This window comes from Argentina silus, assembly GCF_951799395.1.
Source record: "Argentina silus genome assembly, chromosome: 7".
Classification (NCBI taxonomy): Eukaryota; Metazoa; Chordata; class Actinopteri; order Argentiniformes; family Argentinidae; genus Argentina; species Argentina silus.
In genome coordinates, this window is record NC_139661.1 from 2,648,850 (window position 1) to 2,667,715 (window position 18,866).

At 43.4% G+C, this 18,866-nt stretch overlaps 2 protein-coding genes across 2 annotated transcripts; one reads left to right on the forward strand and one right to left on the reverse strand.

Annotated features, from left to right (window-relative positions):
* Positions 1 to 559: 559 nt before the first annotated feature.
* LOC310806958 (uncharacterized protein) lies at positions 560 to 8,880 on the forward strand (the record flags this gene model as incomplete). Its single annotated transcript, XM_083673239.1, has 16 exons — positions 560 to 710; positions 1,046 to 2,628; positions 2,723 to 2,821; positions 3,046 to 3,292; positions 3,522 to 3,808; positions 5,598 to 5,738; positions 5,860 to 5,974; positions 6,112 to 6,183; positions 6,388 to 6,525; positions 6,805 to 6,918; positions 6,994 to 7,067; positions 7,170 to 7,274; positions 7,398 to 7,513; positions 7,616 to 7,754; positions 8,268 to 8,388; positions 8,789 to 8,880. The coding sequence occupies 16 exons, from the start codon at positions 560 to 562 to the stop codon at positions 8,878 to 8,880; spliced, it is 3,594 nt and encodes a 1,197-aa protein (XP_083529365.1).
* An 854-nt stretch (positions 8,881 to 9,734) lies between these two features.
* On the reverse strand, positions 9,735 to 17,294 carry LOC310806959 (UDP-glucuronosyltransferase 2A2; the record flags this gene model as incomplete). The annotated part of the gene is made up of 6 exons (XM_083673240.1): positions 9,735 to 10,026; positions 10,252 to 10,471; positions 10,649 to 10,736; positions 10,847 to 10,978; positions 11,154 to 11,302; positions 16,574 to 17,294. 6 exons carry the CDS (start codon positions 17,292 to 17,294, stop codon positions 9,735 to 9,737), a joined length of 1,602 nt encoding a protein of 533 aa, XP_083529366.1.
* Between the last annotated feature and the right edge of the window lie 1,572 nt (positions 17,295 to 18,866).

Here is an 18,866-nt window from a genome sequence, read left to right on the forward strand (position 1 = left end):
TTTGGAGTGCAGGAGTAAGGCAGAGAACAGGCACGATTTAGCCGGTAGATGGCAGTCGCTATGCATATACAGTGGAACCGCGAGATACGAATGCCCCAATATACGAATGTTTTGAGTTACGAATTGAAATTTCGTAGAATTTGTGCTCTGAGATACGAATGAAAATTTGAGATACGAATGTTTTGATTTACGAAGGAAGTCTCGGAACGGATTAAATTCGTATCTCGAGGTTCCACTGTACTCTGGAAAACGATCTAGATGCATCTATGGATTTATTTCATTTTCATCTTCATCATCATCATCATCATGAATATTTTTGTATTCAATCCATCAAAATCACAATTATTACTTTTATAATCTGTGTGGACATGTTATAGTCCTAATTAACACCAAGTGGTCCATCGTTAGAAATGCAACCCTTGATTTAGGGAGTGTCCATTGTCCAGAGAAAGCTATAAATTCTCAGGTAGCACTGACGTCATGACAGGTGGCGATGGAAAGCCTTGCACGTGTTAATGAATTTGATCAACAAACACACTCTGTGTGAACTCAGTTGCCGATGTTGCCTTCCGCTGGGTTCTTTACTGAACTAGATTGCCCATTTTACAGACGTGACCTATGTCAACGGCCCCACTGTATGTACAAGCATGCCAAAGACGAAGGAACCATGTTTGACACCCTGTGTGGATCAACGATAACAACAGCGGCGGGTCAGTCAGTCCATGTTCTTCAATGTGTGTTCAAGTGCGTTCTTTCTTGCTGAGTTTTGAATTGATATCGACTTGTCCATTCAAGCGCTTGGGCTAAGCTGTATCATCAATTTGCAAACTGTTTATTTAGATGATTTCAACTAAAATTGCATGCAGTGAAATATACAAATTATTTTACAAAAGAGAAGGCTTATATTCTAAGGAATTTTCACAACCTGTCCAGGTATAATACGTTGCACTGACTTATGCTATTGTCAGTATTGTATTGTACAGAACAGTTGACGTATGGTGTTAGAGCATTTTGTAGTTCACTTGTTTTTTTTCTATATCAACAGTCCAAAACAATCATTCCACTCCATTCAGTGGAGCCCCGCAGAACAAAGAGGCCAACAATGCTTGCCTTTTGGAGTTGGAGAGGATCAACAAAGAAATAGAGACTGTGAAGAATGAAGTGGAGAAGGAGCAGAGGAGACTTTCACGTTACCAAACTGTGCAGTTGGACTGTGGCAGCACAGCCTCCAAGAAAGTCTTTATTCCCAAGTCTGAAACTGCTGGTAATGATCTGAATGGAAATCACCCCAAATCTGCACACAAACAACCTACTAAACCCTACTCAGCTGTGAGGAAGTATGTAGTCGACAACTCCAAACCAAGAACTGATTTGGAATACGACCCCTTGTCTAACTTCTCTGCAGACCTGCGATCTAGTGGCTCTTCAGAATATAAACCAGGTAATGAGCAGAAAGTAAAGGGTGCGCAAGGTGTGAAGAGGACTAGGGAGAATGTGCTTAATGACCAAACCAAGCCCCTTTCTCAACAACTAGTGGTTGACTCCGAAGAGGAAGGAGAACTCATCATTGATGTCCCCCCTCTGGAGAGCGACAGCAAGAGGGCTCGAAGCCTGAAGCCTCCTAAGACCACTACAGAGGTACATGATCATGATGTCATGGAGGAAGTCAAGCCTGCTCCTATTGTAGCGCATATCCCACTTCCTGTTCTTGCCATTCCTGAGGTGTCGGACGAGGCTGTGAAAGATGACATCAATGACACCAAAGACCCATCTAATGTTTCTGTCAGTCAGGGAAATAAATATAACCCCAGTGCTGTGAGTGTGTTCGATGACCTATCCAAATGTTTGGAGAACCTGAGGAGTGAAAGTGAGAGGATGGTTTCTTATGAAGAGGCTGAGCCCATTGTGGAGAATAACAGTGGCACAGAACCAGAGTGTCCCAAAACTGGTGCATCTTCACAGATTTGTCATCATACTGATCCAGTTGTTAAGGAAAATGTTGGCTTACTGATGGCAGAGTCGGTGTTCCTTAAACGAGACCTTCCCTCTTCCTGTGTTGAACAAACTAAACCACTGCCACCCAATGAAGTTTCACATGGACATGTAGCTTCACTACCACCTAATGGGCTGATCCCTTCCTCTGTCTCAGCCAATCAACTCACCACAGAATGCCAGGTTAGTGAACAGTCAGCAGTACAGGGTGTGGCTCAGAGTTACTGGTCACCTTTACTGAGTGCACCAACAGTGCCATGTGTCCAGAAAATACCAGGACAAACGACTGTACTTGCCTATAGTGGTCTAGCTAATCCACTTCCACCTGCAAACTATCTAGCATCGGCAGCAGCTACTGCTGGCATCATCCAATGCCAGATTCCAAACGACCCATCTACATCTAACACCTCGCATGTGACCGACGGTGAAGAGGTGCCATCGGCTTCTTTTGAGCAGTCTTCAATGGAGGCAGCGAATGAACTACCTGAGGCTGTCCCCTTCGATTCCAGTTCAGAGGAGGAGGTCAACTATTCAGACTTGGAGTTATCGGACAGCGACCCAATGGAGGAATGTTACCGCATCTTCATGGAGGCCAAAAAAGATGAAGAGGCATCCACAGAGCAGGCTTGCACACCTGTAAGTACATTGGATACACACGAGGAGGGAGGGAGTACATGATTACACAGTTTTGCGTGAATATTGAAGATGAAGACTTTTTCATGCGTTTCAGACAGGGGTTGTAGATTCGGTAACCCCAGAGGTAGCGGTCAAAGCCAAAGCATTGCCAGGACAGAGGAAGAGGGTGGCCCATGCAGCGAAGTTTACTGAGGTACTGTATACTTCCTCGACTGGAGCATTCATTAACATTTCGGCAAGATTCAGTGAAGATTCATTGAATTGTTTATCTGAGTAGGGACACACAGCCTATCATGAAAACATTGACAAATTAAATTAACAATTGCATAGCACCATAACACTTTAGCTTGCTCTAATTTCCAGTGCCTGTTCCTAAAGTGGTATTTATTAATAGAGATTGCCCTTTCATTCCAATAGCCGGTGGCCAAAAGCAAACCTGTGGTCCCTCAGGTGATCGTTCCCCTGCGGGAAACAGCAGCAGCCCCCCAGCTGACCAACCCCTCCAAGATGCAGCTTATGCAGCAGAGGGCCTCCATGCTGACCACGACTCTGAAAGGAGGTCAGGCATTCCTCTCCTCCAGTATACAGAGGAAAGTGGTGACTCTGGCTACTCCTCATCACCCCACCCATCACCCCACCCATCACCCTGCTCCCTTGCAAAATGGTAAGCACTGGCTGGTTCAAATGTATAGGAATATTCAGGAACCCTATGTACCGTAGTGTATGAGCTGTACCTTTTATAGGGGATTCTACCAAATGCTGTAGTATGGTTTTAATTGTAAACTCCAACAGGGTGATGTGATATCGTCCAAGTTTTGGTATAAATCCTTTTGTTTGAATTGTTTTGTATGAGTTTGCATCTGTATATTGCATCTCTGTGTTCCTCCTTTTAGCCTGTATGAATTTCATACCTGTTGGAACAGCCATCCAGGTTGGCAACAACCTACACTTCATCCTTCCTGAGGGGAGCTATGCTATGCCCATAACCTCCGTCGCGACTCCAGTAACTCCTGTCTATACCCCAGTAACTCCAGTCCATACTCCAGCTGCTCCTGTCTATAACCCAGTAACTCCGGTCCATACTCCAGCTGCTCCTGTCTATAACCCAGTAACTCCAGTCCATATTCCAGTTGCCACTGTTCCTGTACCACCTCAGCATGCCTCCTATATCCCTGCTAAGGTGAGTACTTTTGAATGATGTAATGAAATGAACTGAAAGGGATGCTTTCCATGCTTTATAGAATTTATAGTATGGGACCTAAATTTCATGAGATACTGCATTCATCTATATATATATATATATATATATATATATATACAGTGCCTATAGAATGTCATCATACCCTGTGAAATCTTTACCTTTTGTCACATTACACCCTGGAAATTAAAATAAATAAAATCTAACTTTTTTGAGCTGTATGTACACATTATAACCCTCATCATCAAAGTGAAAATAAAATTTAAAAAAATTCTGGACAATTATTAAAAATTAATTAGTGAAATACCTGGTTTGGTTAAGTGATCAGCCCCTTAGAGTATACCATTATAAACTTGCTCAGGTGCAACCAATCAACTTGCAGATCAAACACCAGGCTAATTGCCCCCCACCTGACATCAATTGTAGTGGTTTTGATTACTTCAGAATAAAACCAGCTGTTTCTTGAGGATTCCACTACTAGAAGTGCATGGTTCTGCAAAGAATTCAGAAGTACTTTCAAAAGGCCTCCGGGATAAAGTTGTAGGAAGGCACAAGTTAGGTGAAGGCTACAAAAAGATTTCAAAGGCTTTAGCTATCCCTCTGAGTACCATTCAGAGCATCATTAAGAAGTGGAAGGCGTATGGCACCACCAACACCTTGCCTAGATCAGGCCGTCCATCCAAACTGGGTGACCGAGCCAGGAGGACATTCATCAGAGAAGCTACCAAAAGGCCAAAGGCAACTTTGAAGGACTTACAAGTCTTTATGGCTGGGACTGGTCTGTCTGTGCATGTGACAACAGTCTCTCAAGCTTTACACAAAGCTGGCCTGTATGGCAGGGTAGCAAGAAAGAAGCCTTTTCTGAAAAAGTGCCACAGTCATTCTCATCTGTGCTATGCAAAAACACACCTGGAAGATTCTGTTGCCATATGGAAAAAGGTTTTATGGTCAGACGAGACTAAGAATGAACTTTTTGGACTGAACTCCAAACGCTATGTTTGGCGAAAACCAAACACAGCACACCACCCAAAACACACCATACCTACTGTGAAGCATGGTGGTGGCAACATATGGTTGTGGGGATGTTTCTCTTCAGCGGGGACTGGGCAATTGGTCAGGATTGAAGGGAAAATGGATGCTGCCAAGTACACCCAAATTCTTGAGGACAACCTGCATCCCTCTGCTAGACAGCTGAAGATGGGCAGGTCATTCTCCTTCCAACACGACAACGATCCTAAACATACCGCCAAAAGAACAACGCTGTGGCTTAAGGATAGAAAGGTGAATGTCCTTGAGTGGCCAAGTCAGAGCCCTGACTTAAATCCGATAGAAAATCTGTGGATGGACTTGAAGAGAGCAGTCCATCGCCGCTCACCATGGAATTTGACTGAACTCGAACAATTCTGCAAGGAAGAATGGGCAAATATTCTCCAATCTAGGTGTGCAAAGCTAGTAGAGACATATCCAAACAGACTGATGGCTATAATTGCAGCAAAAGGTGGCTCTACAAAGTATTAAATCAGGGGACTGATGACTTTTCCGACCCTGTTATTCTTGTTTTTCATTTTGTATACATTTTCAGAACTGTCGCCTTTTTTTTCATTAGTTTGATGTTGTATGGCTAAATTTGTACATAAAGCTGGAAAAAGTTTTGATTTCAGGCTGTACTACAAATACTATTTCAAAGGGGTATGATGACTTTCTATAGGCACTGTATATATAAAGAAAGTGGCAGTTTGTTTGTTTTTAAGTTTCCCTGTTGTTTTCCCAGGCCATTCCCACTAAACGCAAAGCCAAGCAACGCCCAGAGGTCAGCACAAAAGTACCACATGACGTACGCCAGCGCTATGTCAATATTTTTGTTGAAGAATTCCTCAAAACGTCTGTCACCGTACAAGATGCTTTTGAAAAGGTCTGTACCAGAGCTTTCGTGGCTATATTATCCAAAATGGTTTGAAATATGACATGGACACTTCACTTTTTGTTGCTTGGTCTTTAGATCTTTGTCTAACCTTGTTTGCTGTTTATCATAGGCACTTGCTGAGGAGAAGACTGTGTATGATCGCAGCACCAACAAATTTAAGTATCTCAGTGTTGCAGTGAATGCATTGAAGAGGCTGAAGAACCAGAGCACAACCTCTGTCAAAGGTGAGGTTCTGCTGTGAAGTGCCTGGAAATGTATCCTTAGTTGTCGTATACTGTAGGTGATAAAAGACGTGCTACAGTTAATTTGTCCTCTGAAATTATTGGTGGTCTGAGTTCACTTAATGTATTTTGTTGTGCAGCTGAAAATGAAACCGATGTGCAGATGTCAAGAGGAAATATCCCACTCAATACTAAAGCACTTTGGAGAACTGGTATGTGTCAGTCTTCCTTATTCGTCTCTGATTAGTGTGTGTGTGTGTGTGTGTGTGTGTGTGTATATATATATATATATATATATTAGTAGTATCTCTGATTTTATTATGGTGTTGGCCCGTATTATTGCAGCATTTGTCTTTCACAATGAAAAGCCATTATGTGATTGTAAAAAAAATGTGTTCATGTTTCTGATAATGGAGATGCTGCATTGTACGAGAGTTTGAAGGAGCATATTCTGTCTGATGAGATGTTGAGGGAGAACAACTACCCCCTTCAGCACCCAGAGAAACCAGGCTCTGCTGTACTGTATGGAGACAGTAAGAAGGGAATCACTGATCGTAAGTACATATTAAGCAATTCATTGTTGAGCTGTATGTTACTGACCAAATGTAAAAAGATTCAAGCTGAAATGTACTCTCTGTACATTGGTAAAGTGTATACGGTTTTGATATACTATTGCCAGAACTCATAGCTAGACCTAACTGTTAGTCATGTCCATGCCTGTAGAGGGCATACTTAGTCTTTATCATGTTGCATTGAGGGCTCCCTTTTCCGTGCATTGTTTGGGCAACTTGTATCTTGTGGTGAGGTTTTATTTATGTTCGTTTCTGAAAAAGCCATGAAGAGAATCTGCTGTCGGTGTGGGGCTACTTACTCTGTGAGCAGAACGGGAAACCACACTCGCAAGGAGGAGTGCAACTACCATCATGGGAAAGGAGTGGAGAATAAAGGTAAGGGGATTTAGTGGTCGGTTTAGGTCCTGTTCATCCTGAAATAGACAATCCAGATATTAACACCTGTTCCAGTTCCAGGTGGTGTGGAATCCCGCTACAGCTGCTGTGAGGGAGTGGTGGGAACACCTGGATGCCAAGTCTTCAAGGTAGGAAGAGCAGCGGAACATGACTTATTTTGTTGATATGACACTTATTTTCCAAAAAGCCCCATTTAAGATGTTGTGAAACGGTGTCTCTCTCTCCCCCAGCTGCATGTCCATGATGCAGTTAGCCTGGATGGCTTTGTCAGAACCCTCCCCAGACCTGCCTCTGAGAAGAGCTGCCCAGGAGTGTTTTCAGTAGACTGTGAAATGGTGAGATGACAATTATGGGCAAATGTGTCCATTTAATGCTACATTCTCTTCCCCCATTTTGAACATGAAATGGGCAATGTTTTAATGTCCCCACCACCACCCCATTTTATTTTTTTTGTCTAGTGTTATACAACTCAAGGGCTGGAGCTGGCCAGAGTGACTGTCGTCAACTCAAGTGTGCAGGTCATCTACGACACTTTTGTTATACCTGACAATGAAGTAATTGACTACAACACCAGGTATTGTATGGCCTCTTAACACCCCAGAGACATGTACACTATTAATAAAACATTGTTACCAAAAATGGCATGATAGTAATTAACCCTCTCGTTGCTGCATAGGTTTTCTGGCATCAGTGAAGATGATGTGAAAGGTACAAGCTCATCCATCCGTGATGTTCAAGAAGCTCTCCTGAGTTTTATCAGTGCAGACACTATCCTGATTGGACATGGTCTGGACACAGACCTCAGTGCACTGAAGGTGAGCAGAACAACGTCATGATTCAATAATAATATTATTATTTCTCAATACATATGCACCATAGACTCTCTTGAACCATTAGTTGGGTCACTGGTATCTATTAATTTCGATACAACTCTGTCACAAGATAAATGGACTGGCAGTAATTTATAAAGTAAAAGGTCCAGTATGTCCTAAAAATAAAATAGTCCTAAATTGTCATGATGAATCTGCAGCGATAAAGGAATGAGAGAATATTCAGTTAAGAGAGCTGTTTTGGTCCAAACAAAGCGCTTTCTAAAATCTGGTGTGGTTGAGCACTGGCCATTATGCACCTATTTTACAGTTTGTTTGTTAACAAAGACATGTACACAGTTCTTGCTAATAGGAAACTCACATTTTCAGTGCAGTCAGAGATGGCAGCAAAGTGTAAAACTGTTGTCGTTACACCTTTTTAAGGAAACTTGTTCTAAACTACAATTGTTTCGAGATGCATTTGCAGAATATAATGTTCTTTCACTGTACCTGTTGCAGTTGCTTCATGGTACAGTGATAGACACCTCTGTAGTGTTCCCTCACCGCCTGGGACTGCCTCACAAGCTGACCCTTCATAACCTTACAGCAGACTACCTCAGGAGAATCATCCAGGAGAGTGGTGGGTCAAATACAACAATGTGTATTGTCAATATGTACCACCATCCTACTGTCTGTCATTAAAGACTGAATATTTGCTCATCATCTTGGTGATGGCACTGCAGATGTTGTATTATTATATGATGTACAGGATCAAAGTAATAATATGCCATTTAGCAGACACTTGTATCCAAAGCAACTTACAGTACAGTGAGTGCTTCCATTTGTGTATATAGTATAGGTCCCAGCACCTACATTGACATGCATCAGTGTTCCCTCACAGCACGTCATGTCAGGAACATCTGACAAAGGGTTTAATGTTCAGCACAGTGCCTTGAAATGTATTGATTAATGTGAGAATCATTCCCCATTCTAAACTTGTGTGGCATATGTTAATGAACTCTGGTTTTGTTCTCTTCTAGCGGGAGGTCACAATTCTGCAGAAGATGCTACTGCCTGCATGGAGCTGATGTTGTGGAAGGTCAAAGAAGACGGCAAAGTGAAAAGATGGTGACCTCAATAAAGTTGACCTTGTTTATTGATGAAGTCTGTCTCAGACATGCATGTTGATATGTCATACCTTATTTGTATAAAGTTGATGCGTTTGTTCGGGTCTGTTCTTTTGAATGGTGTCGTCTGAGAGGAGACTCCAGTGATATTTTATGTTATTTGGTTTATTTGTGTTAAATTATAATTTTTCTATGGTTTACCATGTTTAATGGCTCATACAGTGCCTCGGGCCAATGTAATTATTGTTTTGGGATCAAATATGCACCATATTGTGTACTGGGGAACACGGTTCACTGTGGGGAACACGGTTCACTGTGGAGAACACTTGCGGGGGGAAGAATATTTTCAAAGTAAAAGCACAGTAAAAAAATCTGTTGTGTTTTTTATTGAATATAAACTCACTAAAGATGATTTGTTGTGCATCACGCCTTCATAACCCATGTGAGACACATTATGTTGATTGCTCTACTTTGAAATCCACACCTGATGACTTTAAATTTCACCTGCTGTGATGAGGGTCAAATACCACATTGATTAATAATCTGAATCACTTGTGAGAAAACATTTAATATGATACATCAGATGTTGTTTGTATATCTCACATAATCAAAATGAACAACATAATATTACAGAGGAAAAAGCGATTTTTGTGCATGCTGTTGTACATACAGGTTTCAACCATTCTTTCAAAAGAACAGATTATAGATGGTGTTGAGCATATCAGTTCATTTGAAGTCAAGAAAGGCAAGAAATGCACTACACCATACTCTTATATGAGTGCAATGTAAGTCTGAGGTACTTTAGTCTTTGGTCGACTCTGTAATAAGAAACAAAATAAGGAACATGAATAGAGAAGTGTTACTCTGTCTTACTCTTGGACGTCACCCTGAGAACACCCTGACAACACCTCCTGACACAGAAGCTGCATGTTTTGATGAAGATGAGGGTGAGCAGCACCACGATGGCCAGGAGCAGGGTGAAGACATCCAGACTGTGGTACTGGTACCAGGTGAGATCATGGGCCTGCACACGCAGGTGCTTGGCCCCATTGTTCCGCATGACATACTCCACCCAGAACACTGCCTCATCTTTAGGTCCAATGGGCCTGTCGTGGTGGATTCTGGACAACCTCATGGCATTCTCCTTGTACCTGTTGATCAAAAAGTCTTTACTGATGTCCAAGAGTAAACAAAAGGGTTTTGACATGATGTGATAATTTGTTGTTATTTTTACCAATTAGGAGAGTATTCACATGGATTACAAGTTATTAGTCCAGTGATTGATATTGTATAGATGAACACACACACAGCTCTTACAACAATCGCTTCCTCTTTTTTGATGGATCTTTTTGTTGTTCTAAGTAAGTACAACTTACGATGGATCGTTTATCACAGCATTTAGGCCGTCCACAAGGTCCTGGATCTGCATGGAGTTGAAGTCCATGATGACAGCAGCGCCCTTGGCCTTCATATGGACCATGTTGTCTGGCTGGTCAGCAAACATGGGAATCCCCACCATGGGAACCCCATGGTAGATGGCCTCATAGATCCCATTGGTCCCACCGTGGGTGATGAAGGCTTTGGTCTTGGGGTGACCTTATGGAACAAAAGCGGATAACATATCCCAAATACAAGATATTTAGGGTTATATGTATTTCTTATTTTTTACATTATATTGTGTAACATCATAGATTGAGTGGCTTGACATTATACAGAACATGGCCATCAATGAGCATGATGAATTGTTGTATTTGTTCAGTGACAATCGTCTACCCAGCAGGTCATTCTGAGGGAGCCAGTCATACAGTCTTGTGTTGGGACCCAGAGTCTCTGGCTTCTTCCCAATCTGCCTCCACAGAACCTGGCCATGAAAGGGACACATTCACTTTATAATTATGCTCATCATACTGTGTTTCTAAGAATCTTCAAAGGTTATAAGTGCCAGCCGATAACTGTGTGTGTCTAACTGACCTTCTGTGGTATCTTTGCGAGGGCTGAGGCAATCATGTTCCCCCTCTCTGTGGTCATATTCTTGATCATCGATCCCAGAGTGAACACAACAATGCCATCATCTCCAGAGCTCTGCACAAACTCCTCCAGGTCCTGATGGTATAGAATAGGAGTTTCATACAGTAGGAATTATGTACCCCTTGATTACATTATTGTTAGTGTATGAAGGATCAGATCAATGGAATGGGTTCATCTGATCTGTATGTGTAAATATTGATTTTAGTGTACTTCAGCCATACTGTGTACTCCAAGTGTACTTTAGCCTTACCTCTGGTAGGGGCTTGGCAGGCTTGCAGTGGATCCCACCCACAAACTTGAAGTTAGGGAGGAAAGGACGGGGGTACTCAAAGTCCCAGTATGTGCGGATCAGCCAGATGTCAGCTTTCCCCACCTTCTCACAAAAGGACGTAGGCTTTCCTGTAATTTCCATACAAAACAAATGAGGACACATTACAAATCAGTTGGATAAATAAGTAGCTGGTGGTTGCAGTGAAATATACTTTTTCTCTTTGTACTACTGGAGCCTTTATCCTCTTTGTCTATGATGTGGTGAGAATATCAATGTAGCTCAGAGATGATTTGGAATCACACTCTCATGATGAGGTAGCCCTGCCTGAGACATAAACTCCAAGTGTTGCGATCTTAAGGTTGTCCTCTTGGCCTAATGGTAGACTCTTCCGTGTGGGAGACCCAGATTTGAACCCCATCCATCACACTCACCTTGAAGATCACTATAATATTCATCTAGGTCCTGCCATAGCCAGTATGCTATCATGTCCTGAGAGGCATAGAAGAGGAAGTTCCACAGTCTCTCGGTGAAGCTCATTTTGTCTGTCAGTTTGATCATGGCTCCGGGGACATATGACGGGGGAGAGGGGAGCTGCCCACACAGCCTCTCCCAGGTGTTGGCTATGGAGAAGCGCAGGGTGAAGACCAGAGGGACACCCAGTATCTCAGCGACCAGATCACTGCAGGGGTAGAGGGGGTCTGCCAGCAACAAGTCATACTTGGCCTCTCTTAGTCTCCCCATGACAGTCTCTGATCTCAGAAGTCCATCACAAATCTTAATAGACAGCTTAAGGTCTCTTCGCATAAGTTCCATCAACCTCAGGTGGATCTGCAGGTAGCTCAAGTGATCCATCTCATACATGGAGAAGTGCAGGAACTCCTCTAAGAAATCATTATTTTCTTTATGAGAAACAGAGACGTTGAATGGTTCGTAGCTGAACCGAGATGGTTCATTGGGGTCCATGAAGAGGGTGGCACTCTGCACCAGTACTGTTACCCGGTGTCCTCTGTCGATCAGCGTGTCCAACACTGGCTTGAGGTTGATCCAGTGGCTTCCCTCAGTATGCCAAACTAGGATGTTGCCACAGTCCACTCTCCCGATGGTACATAACTGTATGATCATACACGCTGATATATACAATGGCAGCTTCATGGTGACTATGTGGAAATGGGCTTGAGGATCTACTCTTTGATCTCTATTTTCAGGTCAAACTAGTTTATACAAATCATTAACTCAGAGTGCAAGTTGTTACATGACACTAGATTAGTGAGACAGCCGTTAGTCTTTGGAGGTAAAAGGTGAGTCGTACTGTACATTTGAATCTTTACGAACAGAAAAAGGTCAATATGAACTAATGACTAATGAATCATTGAACATGTTTGTGTTAGTGTTATGTAACCTTGTGTTACATTGAGCGACCTCTAAATCCCCTTTAGACCAATGAGTACTGTATAAAGTATACAATATAAAGGGTGACTTGCAGAGTGAACTGATCATGATGTGTGTGTGTGTCCATGATGCAGTTTGCCTGGATGGCTTTGTCAGAACCCTCCCCAGACCTGCCTCTGCGAAGAGCTGCTCAGGAGTGTTTTCAGAGGTTGTGAAATGTTGAGATGACGATTATGGTCAAATTTGTCCATTTAACGATATATCCTCTGCCAATGTTGTACTCTAGAATTCACAGGAAACCCACCAGGTGCATGTTTTGCATATTATATCAGTGTTGTTTAATCGAAAATCATTCCCCATTCAAAGCTTGTGTCTTATGTGAATCTCTGGTATTGTTGTCTCTTCCAGTGGGAGGTCAGGACTCTGCAGAAGATGCTTCTGGTGCCCACAACATTCCAATACCTTATGGACAGATGTTTGGGGGGTCTTGTGAATGATACTTTGCTCACTTACCTGGATGATGTGTTAGTTTTCTCCCCAGACTTTAATCAGCATCTGGAACAGGTGTTTGAGAAGCTTTACAATCATGGTCTCAAACTCCAGCCCCACAATTGTAAAATCTTCCAGAGCAAGGTGGGCCACATTGTCAGTAAGGAAAGAGTATCGACGGATCCCAATAAGATTGCAGCGGTGCAGCGCTGGTCACCTCCATCGGCAGGTAAAAAGGTGAGGTCGTTCTTGAGCCTTATGGGGGTATTAGATGATTCAATCCTGCCTTTTCCAAGGTGGCGGGCTTGGAGGCTGTCCACTCCCAGGTGCAGGATGGGAAAGAACATGTCATTACCTGTGGCAGCAGAAGCCTACACCCACATGAGACGAATGATCACAACTGCAGTTCCTTCAAGGAGAGACCCCTGGAGCCACCAAACATTGAACCACCCCCAAAGGAGGAAGACTGGGGGAATCAACAATGACCACATCCTGTTCTATGAGAGGTGTGCAGCTGGCTGCACAGGGGTTACCCCCAGAGGCAGATCAGAGGACAGCAGCCCCTTCCCTGGCACACAGGCTCTTGTGAGACTGGACCCGGTTGCATTTAAAGAATGGGGTCCTCTACAGAAAAATACAGAAACGGAAAACTAGTACCACTTCTTCCCAACACCACAACTTACCCACTGGAAACCATAGACTATTTATCGTTAGGGAGACCAGAAGGCCCATACCCCTGCATTCTGGTAATGACTGATCTTTTCTCAAGGTTTGGGTGGGCAGTACCAAACAGAGACCAGACTGCAGTCACCAGCCAAAGCCCTGTTGTGTACGGTGATCCAGACCTATCCGACCGTGGTCCTGCCTTTGAATCCCAGCTCATGACTCAACCAGTTTGTATGGCTGTAACAAAGCCCGATCAAAGCCCTATCACCCCCAGGACAATGGGACCTGTGAAAGGTTCAACCAGACCTTGCTGTCTTTGCTGGGAACTTTGGAGGAAGATGGAAAACCTAAGTGACCATTTCCCTGCAGTCTTACAAGGCTACAATAACAGAGTGCATAGGAGTACAAGCCTCACTCCCCGCTTCGTTTTACATGGTCGCCCTGCCAGGTTGCCGGTGGAGCTGGAGCAGCCCAACAGGAGAGGAGACATGACCTGGAGGGCTGGGTCCACTTCTACCATCAAGCCTTGATGCAGAGTACATACAGAACCAACAAGAAGATATCAATGTAGGTACGACCACTGAGCCAACAATATCCCCTTGCTCCCGTGAGAATGTTGCTTTGTAATTTCCCACAGGCACAATCAGGGCAAGCTGGCACTGCACTGGCACCTTAGCCTCTTCATCATAGTGGACCAGCTCCAACCATCCTAGTCTGGCTACAGAATCAGACCAGAAGGGAGAGAAGGTCCTGAGAAGACCATCCACAGAAATAATCTGAGAATTTGCATATTCACTCGGATCTACCTACCATACCAGTGACTGATGCAGTGCAAGGACCAGGTGATGTACATTAGGGTGGGGGGCTAAGTAGACCCTTATTTATGCCCCTTTGTCCTTGCCCACAGCAGCAGCACCTGTTACAGTGGAGGGACGAGATGTAAGGCAGAGAGGGGTACAGCCTGACGTACAGGAAGCACAGGCAGATGAGCCATTAAGATGTTCAGAGCGACCAGGGAGAGGTAGGATGCCCCCTAGATACAGAGAATCAGTTTGCTTTGAGCATTGGCTGATCGGGACGACAACCAAAAAATTATGGGAGAAAGTATCACAGGTGACAACAGGGCTTAATGTGTGCATTTCTATATTATCACTAGTGTGTACATTGTATAAACATACATACATATAGTGTGCTGACTTAAATTTAGACATTTTAAGTTGAATGACTCCCACCACTCTTAGTTATATCTACAAAGTGATTTGCTGGTTGTAGACTCTGATGTGGTCTTGGGGTCTGAACCTAGTGAAATGTATTGTTGTTATATGTTATTTGGCTTATTTGTGTTAAATTATCATAATTTTTCTAGGTTTCACCATGTTTAATTGTTCATATAGTCTCTCAGGCTAATGTAATTATTGTTTAGGGATAGAAAAAGCACCCTTAAGATGTATTTTTTACCTCACACTAGATTGGAAAGAGATCCCCAATTTGTGGATATCTGCTTTTGTACTACCTCTCCTGAAATGTGGAGATCCTTCGCTGCTTGACAACTATCGACCCATATCAATTATCCAAGGTATTGGAGTCCTTAGTTAGTAGGCAGCTTAAGGCCTACCTCCAAGAAAACAACACCTTAAATGAAATGCATTCAGGTTTTAGGTCTGGCCACAGCACTGTTTCAGCAACATTGAAGGTTTTAAATGATATCCACTGTGCCCTTGACAAGAAGTTACATTGTGTGTCTGTCTTTATTGATTTGTTCAAGGCATTTGGCATTGTGGACCATACTGTGATCGCGCAAATGTTGAAATGTGGAATTACTGGTCATACTCTTGATAGGTAATTAATAAACCAATCAAATCGTACACAGGGTGTAATGGCGGATGGCTGTAAATCTGAACCCATAGAGTTGTGCTCAGGTGTGCTATTACGTTCTATTTTATGCCCACTGTTGTTTATCAACAACATTGGGAGACATATTGATACAGCGGATGTTCATTTTTATGCAGATGATACTATTCTTTATTCAAGTGGTAGCAGCTTGGCTTCAGCTTGTGAAAAAGCTCAAAGAGCTTTTAACACCATTCAACAGAATTTGTATGATTTGAAGCTTGTTCTGATACAGATAGCTTGTTACTCTTACAATAGAGTAAGTCAAAGTGTACAAATATCTGGGCGTTTGGGTGGATGATGAGCTGAGCTTCATGTTGAGAACTTGATAAGGAAGCTCAAGCTGAGAATAGGCTTTTATTACCGGCATAAGGCTTTTTTTTCTTTGGAGGCCAGAAAGGAGCTGGTGCGGTGTACATTCCTGTCGGTCGATTGTAGTGATATTGTATATATGCAGGCCTCAACCACTACCCTGAGAGCACTTCATTCAGTCTTCATTCATTACCAACCACAAACGTCTGACACATCATTGTGATCTCTACAGTGCTGTTGCCTGTAGAACATTGGTATACTCTGATTTATTAAGGCCATACTGGGTAAAATGCCACTTTATCTCTGTAACTTTTTGATTAGGTCAGAAAATAAATATCAGTTACGGTCTCACTCGCACTTGCTTTTAATGGTCCCAAAAATAGGTCATGGTAGAAATAGTTTTAGCTACTCAGCTCTGTGGTCTGGAACTCTCTCTAGAGCAGTTTAAAACTTGAGGATCAAGCCACAGTGGAGTTTAAACACTTGGTCGATGCAAATATCACAGCTGTGTGTAACTGTCATTAGGACAGCTGTTTGTAGTTATGACGTTTGTTTGTTGGATAAAAAAGTAGTTGTGGCATTGGTGGTTGCAGTATAGAATACTTCTTCATATTGTCTACCATGTGGTGAGAGTATTAAATGACTGAGCTCACCTCGAATCTCAGTGTAATATTCATCTAGGTCCTGCCATACGCTCTTTGCTATCATGTCCTGAGAGGCATAGAAGAGGAAGTTCCACAGTCTCTCGGTGAAGCTCATTTTGTCTGTCAGTTTGATCATGGCTCCGGGGACATATGACGGGGGTGCGGGGAGCTGCCCACACAGCCTCTCCCAGGTGTTGGCTATGGAGAAGCGCAGGGTGAAGACCAGAGGGACACCCAGTATCTCAGCGACCAGATCACTGCAGGGGTAGATGGGGTCTGCCAGCAACAAGTCATACTTGGCGTCTCTTAATTTGCCCATGACAGTCTCTGATCTCAGAAGTCCATCACAAATCTTAATAGACAGCTTAAGGTCTCTTCGCATAAGTTCCATGAACCTCAGGTGGATCTGCAGGTAGCTCAAGTGATCCATCTCATACATGGAGAAGTGCAGGAACTCCTCTAAGAAATCATTATTTTCTTTATGAGAAACGGAGACGTTGAATGGTTCGTAGCTGAACCGAGATGGTTCATTGGGGTCCATGAAGAGGGTGGCACTCTGCACCAGTACTGTTACCCGGTGTCCTCTGTCGATCAGCGTGTCCAACACTGGCTTGAGGTTGATCCAGTGGCTTCCCTCAGTATGCCAAACTAGGATGTTGCCACAGTCCACTCTCCCGATGATACATAACTGTATGATGATACACGTTGATATATACAATGGCAACTTCATGGCGACTATGTGGAAACGGGCTTGAGGCTCAACTATTTGAATTCTATTTTCAAGTCAAACAAATCATTAACTCAAGAGCAGTGCTACTACGATTCAGAGTTCAAGTTCAAGTTACATGCCTTTAGTGAGCCACACCTTTATGTTTGGGGGTAAAAGGTGAGGTGCACTGTACATGTCAACAATTAATAGAGCATTTAATCATGGTTGTGTGTGTGTGTGTATGTGTGTGTGTGTGTGTGTGTGTGTGTGTGTGTGTGTGTGTGTGTGTGTGTGTGTGTGTGTGTGTGTGTGTGTGTGTGTCTGTCTGTCTGTCTGTTTGCATGTGCACGTGTAAATGTGTATCTCAATATGCACAGTCAAACGTACAGGTAAATGTGTGTCACTGAGTACTACAGTATTTATTGATTTGAGATAAGGAGTTGATCTATCTTATGTGTGGCTGACCTTGTTCACTGGAAACAAAAATATATTTAAACAGTGATTTATTGTCACCTGAAATAACCATATCAAATAAAGTCCCTCACCAGTATCTTTCTCATCATGTTTTGCATGTGAGCTGTAGTGAACTTATCAGGTGAAAGGCAGCTGATTTCAGTGTGGGGCCAGAGGGTTGCTCTCTGGGTCAAGTCTGTGTGAATAGATAGAGTCTCCCAGCCTTTAGGAAGCAGGGGCATTGTGGGTGTTCTCCTACACAGTAGGGTGTCTAAATCTCAGCCGTGGCACTTTGGCCCCTCATTAACATTGTAGATTCCATTTGACATTGGATCAAGGAGTGTCTGGAAAAACAATGAGGATTTGAATACTTAATTTACTGCTCTATTAAGAAAGTCAGTGCTTGAGGGGTATCAGCCTTCCTCTGGTGGTGCAGTGAATGGTCTGGGTATTATGTAAAAGAAATTGTACAACCCCAAGGATTGCTTGGAAGAGATACTTATACCACAGAGTAAACCTAGAACTTGTCATGATGGCATAGAGTAATAGAGATTTCTCTATTTGCATATCCATGTTCTGCCAGAGGATGCAGGTCAATGGCATACAGAAAGAGCAAAGTGGACTACTTTGAGTGTCTTCCCTAAACCACTCTGCTTCCTCTGTCCTCCTTCTCTCTCTCTCTCTCTCTACCCATCCCTAGCGCTGATCATCCTCCTTGGCGCCTCCTCTCCTCTGCTCTCTCCCAGCGCCTGGGTGTGAGTTACAGCGTGTTGCTTTTTGAAGTAGACATTTGCATAATCTGATTTGAATGTGGGATTGTCAGAGCGGCCCCTATAAAAAAGTGCTCCAGAGAGGAGAGGGTGCTGTCCAGCCCAACAATAGAGTCCCCCTTCCCCCGACAAGCCTGCACCTGCATCCCAACAGAGCTGCCCTCCGCTGGCTGCCTACGTCGGGGGAAGACTCGGTGGGATGGAGAGAGGGAGAAAAGAGGCTTGGATGGGGGGGGGGGGAAAGGGGGAGGAGGGGGAGCTGAAATATTTAAACATGCAGAGTGTGAATTGGTTTAAGGGGATAAAGAGCTCAGGGCCTATCGGTTGGCACCCAGCTCCAGAAATTCTTTTTCATCGCCGCCTCAGCCGG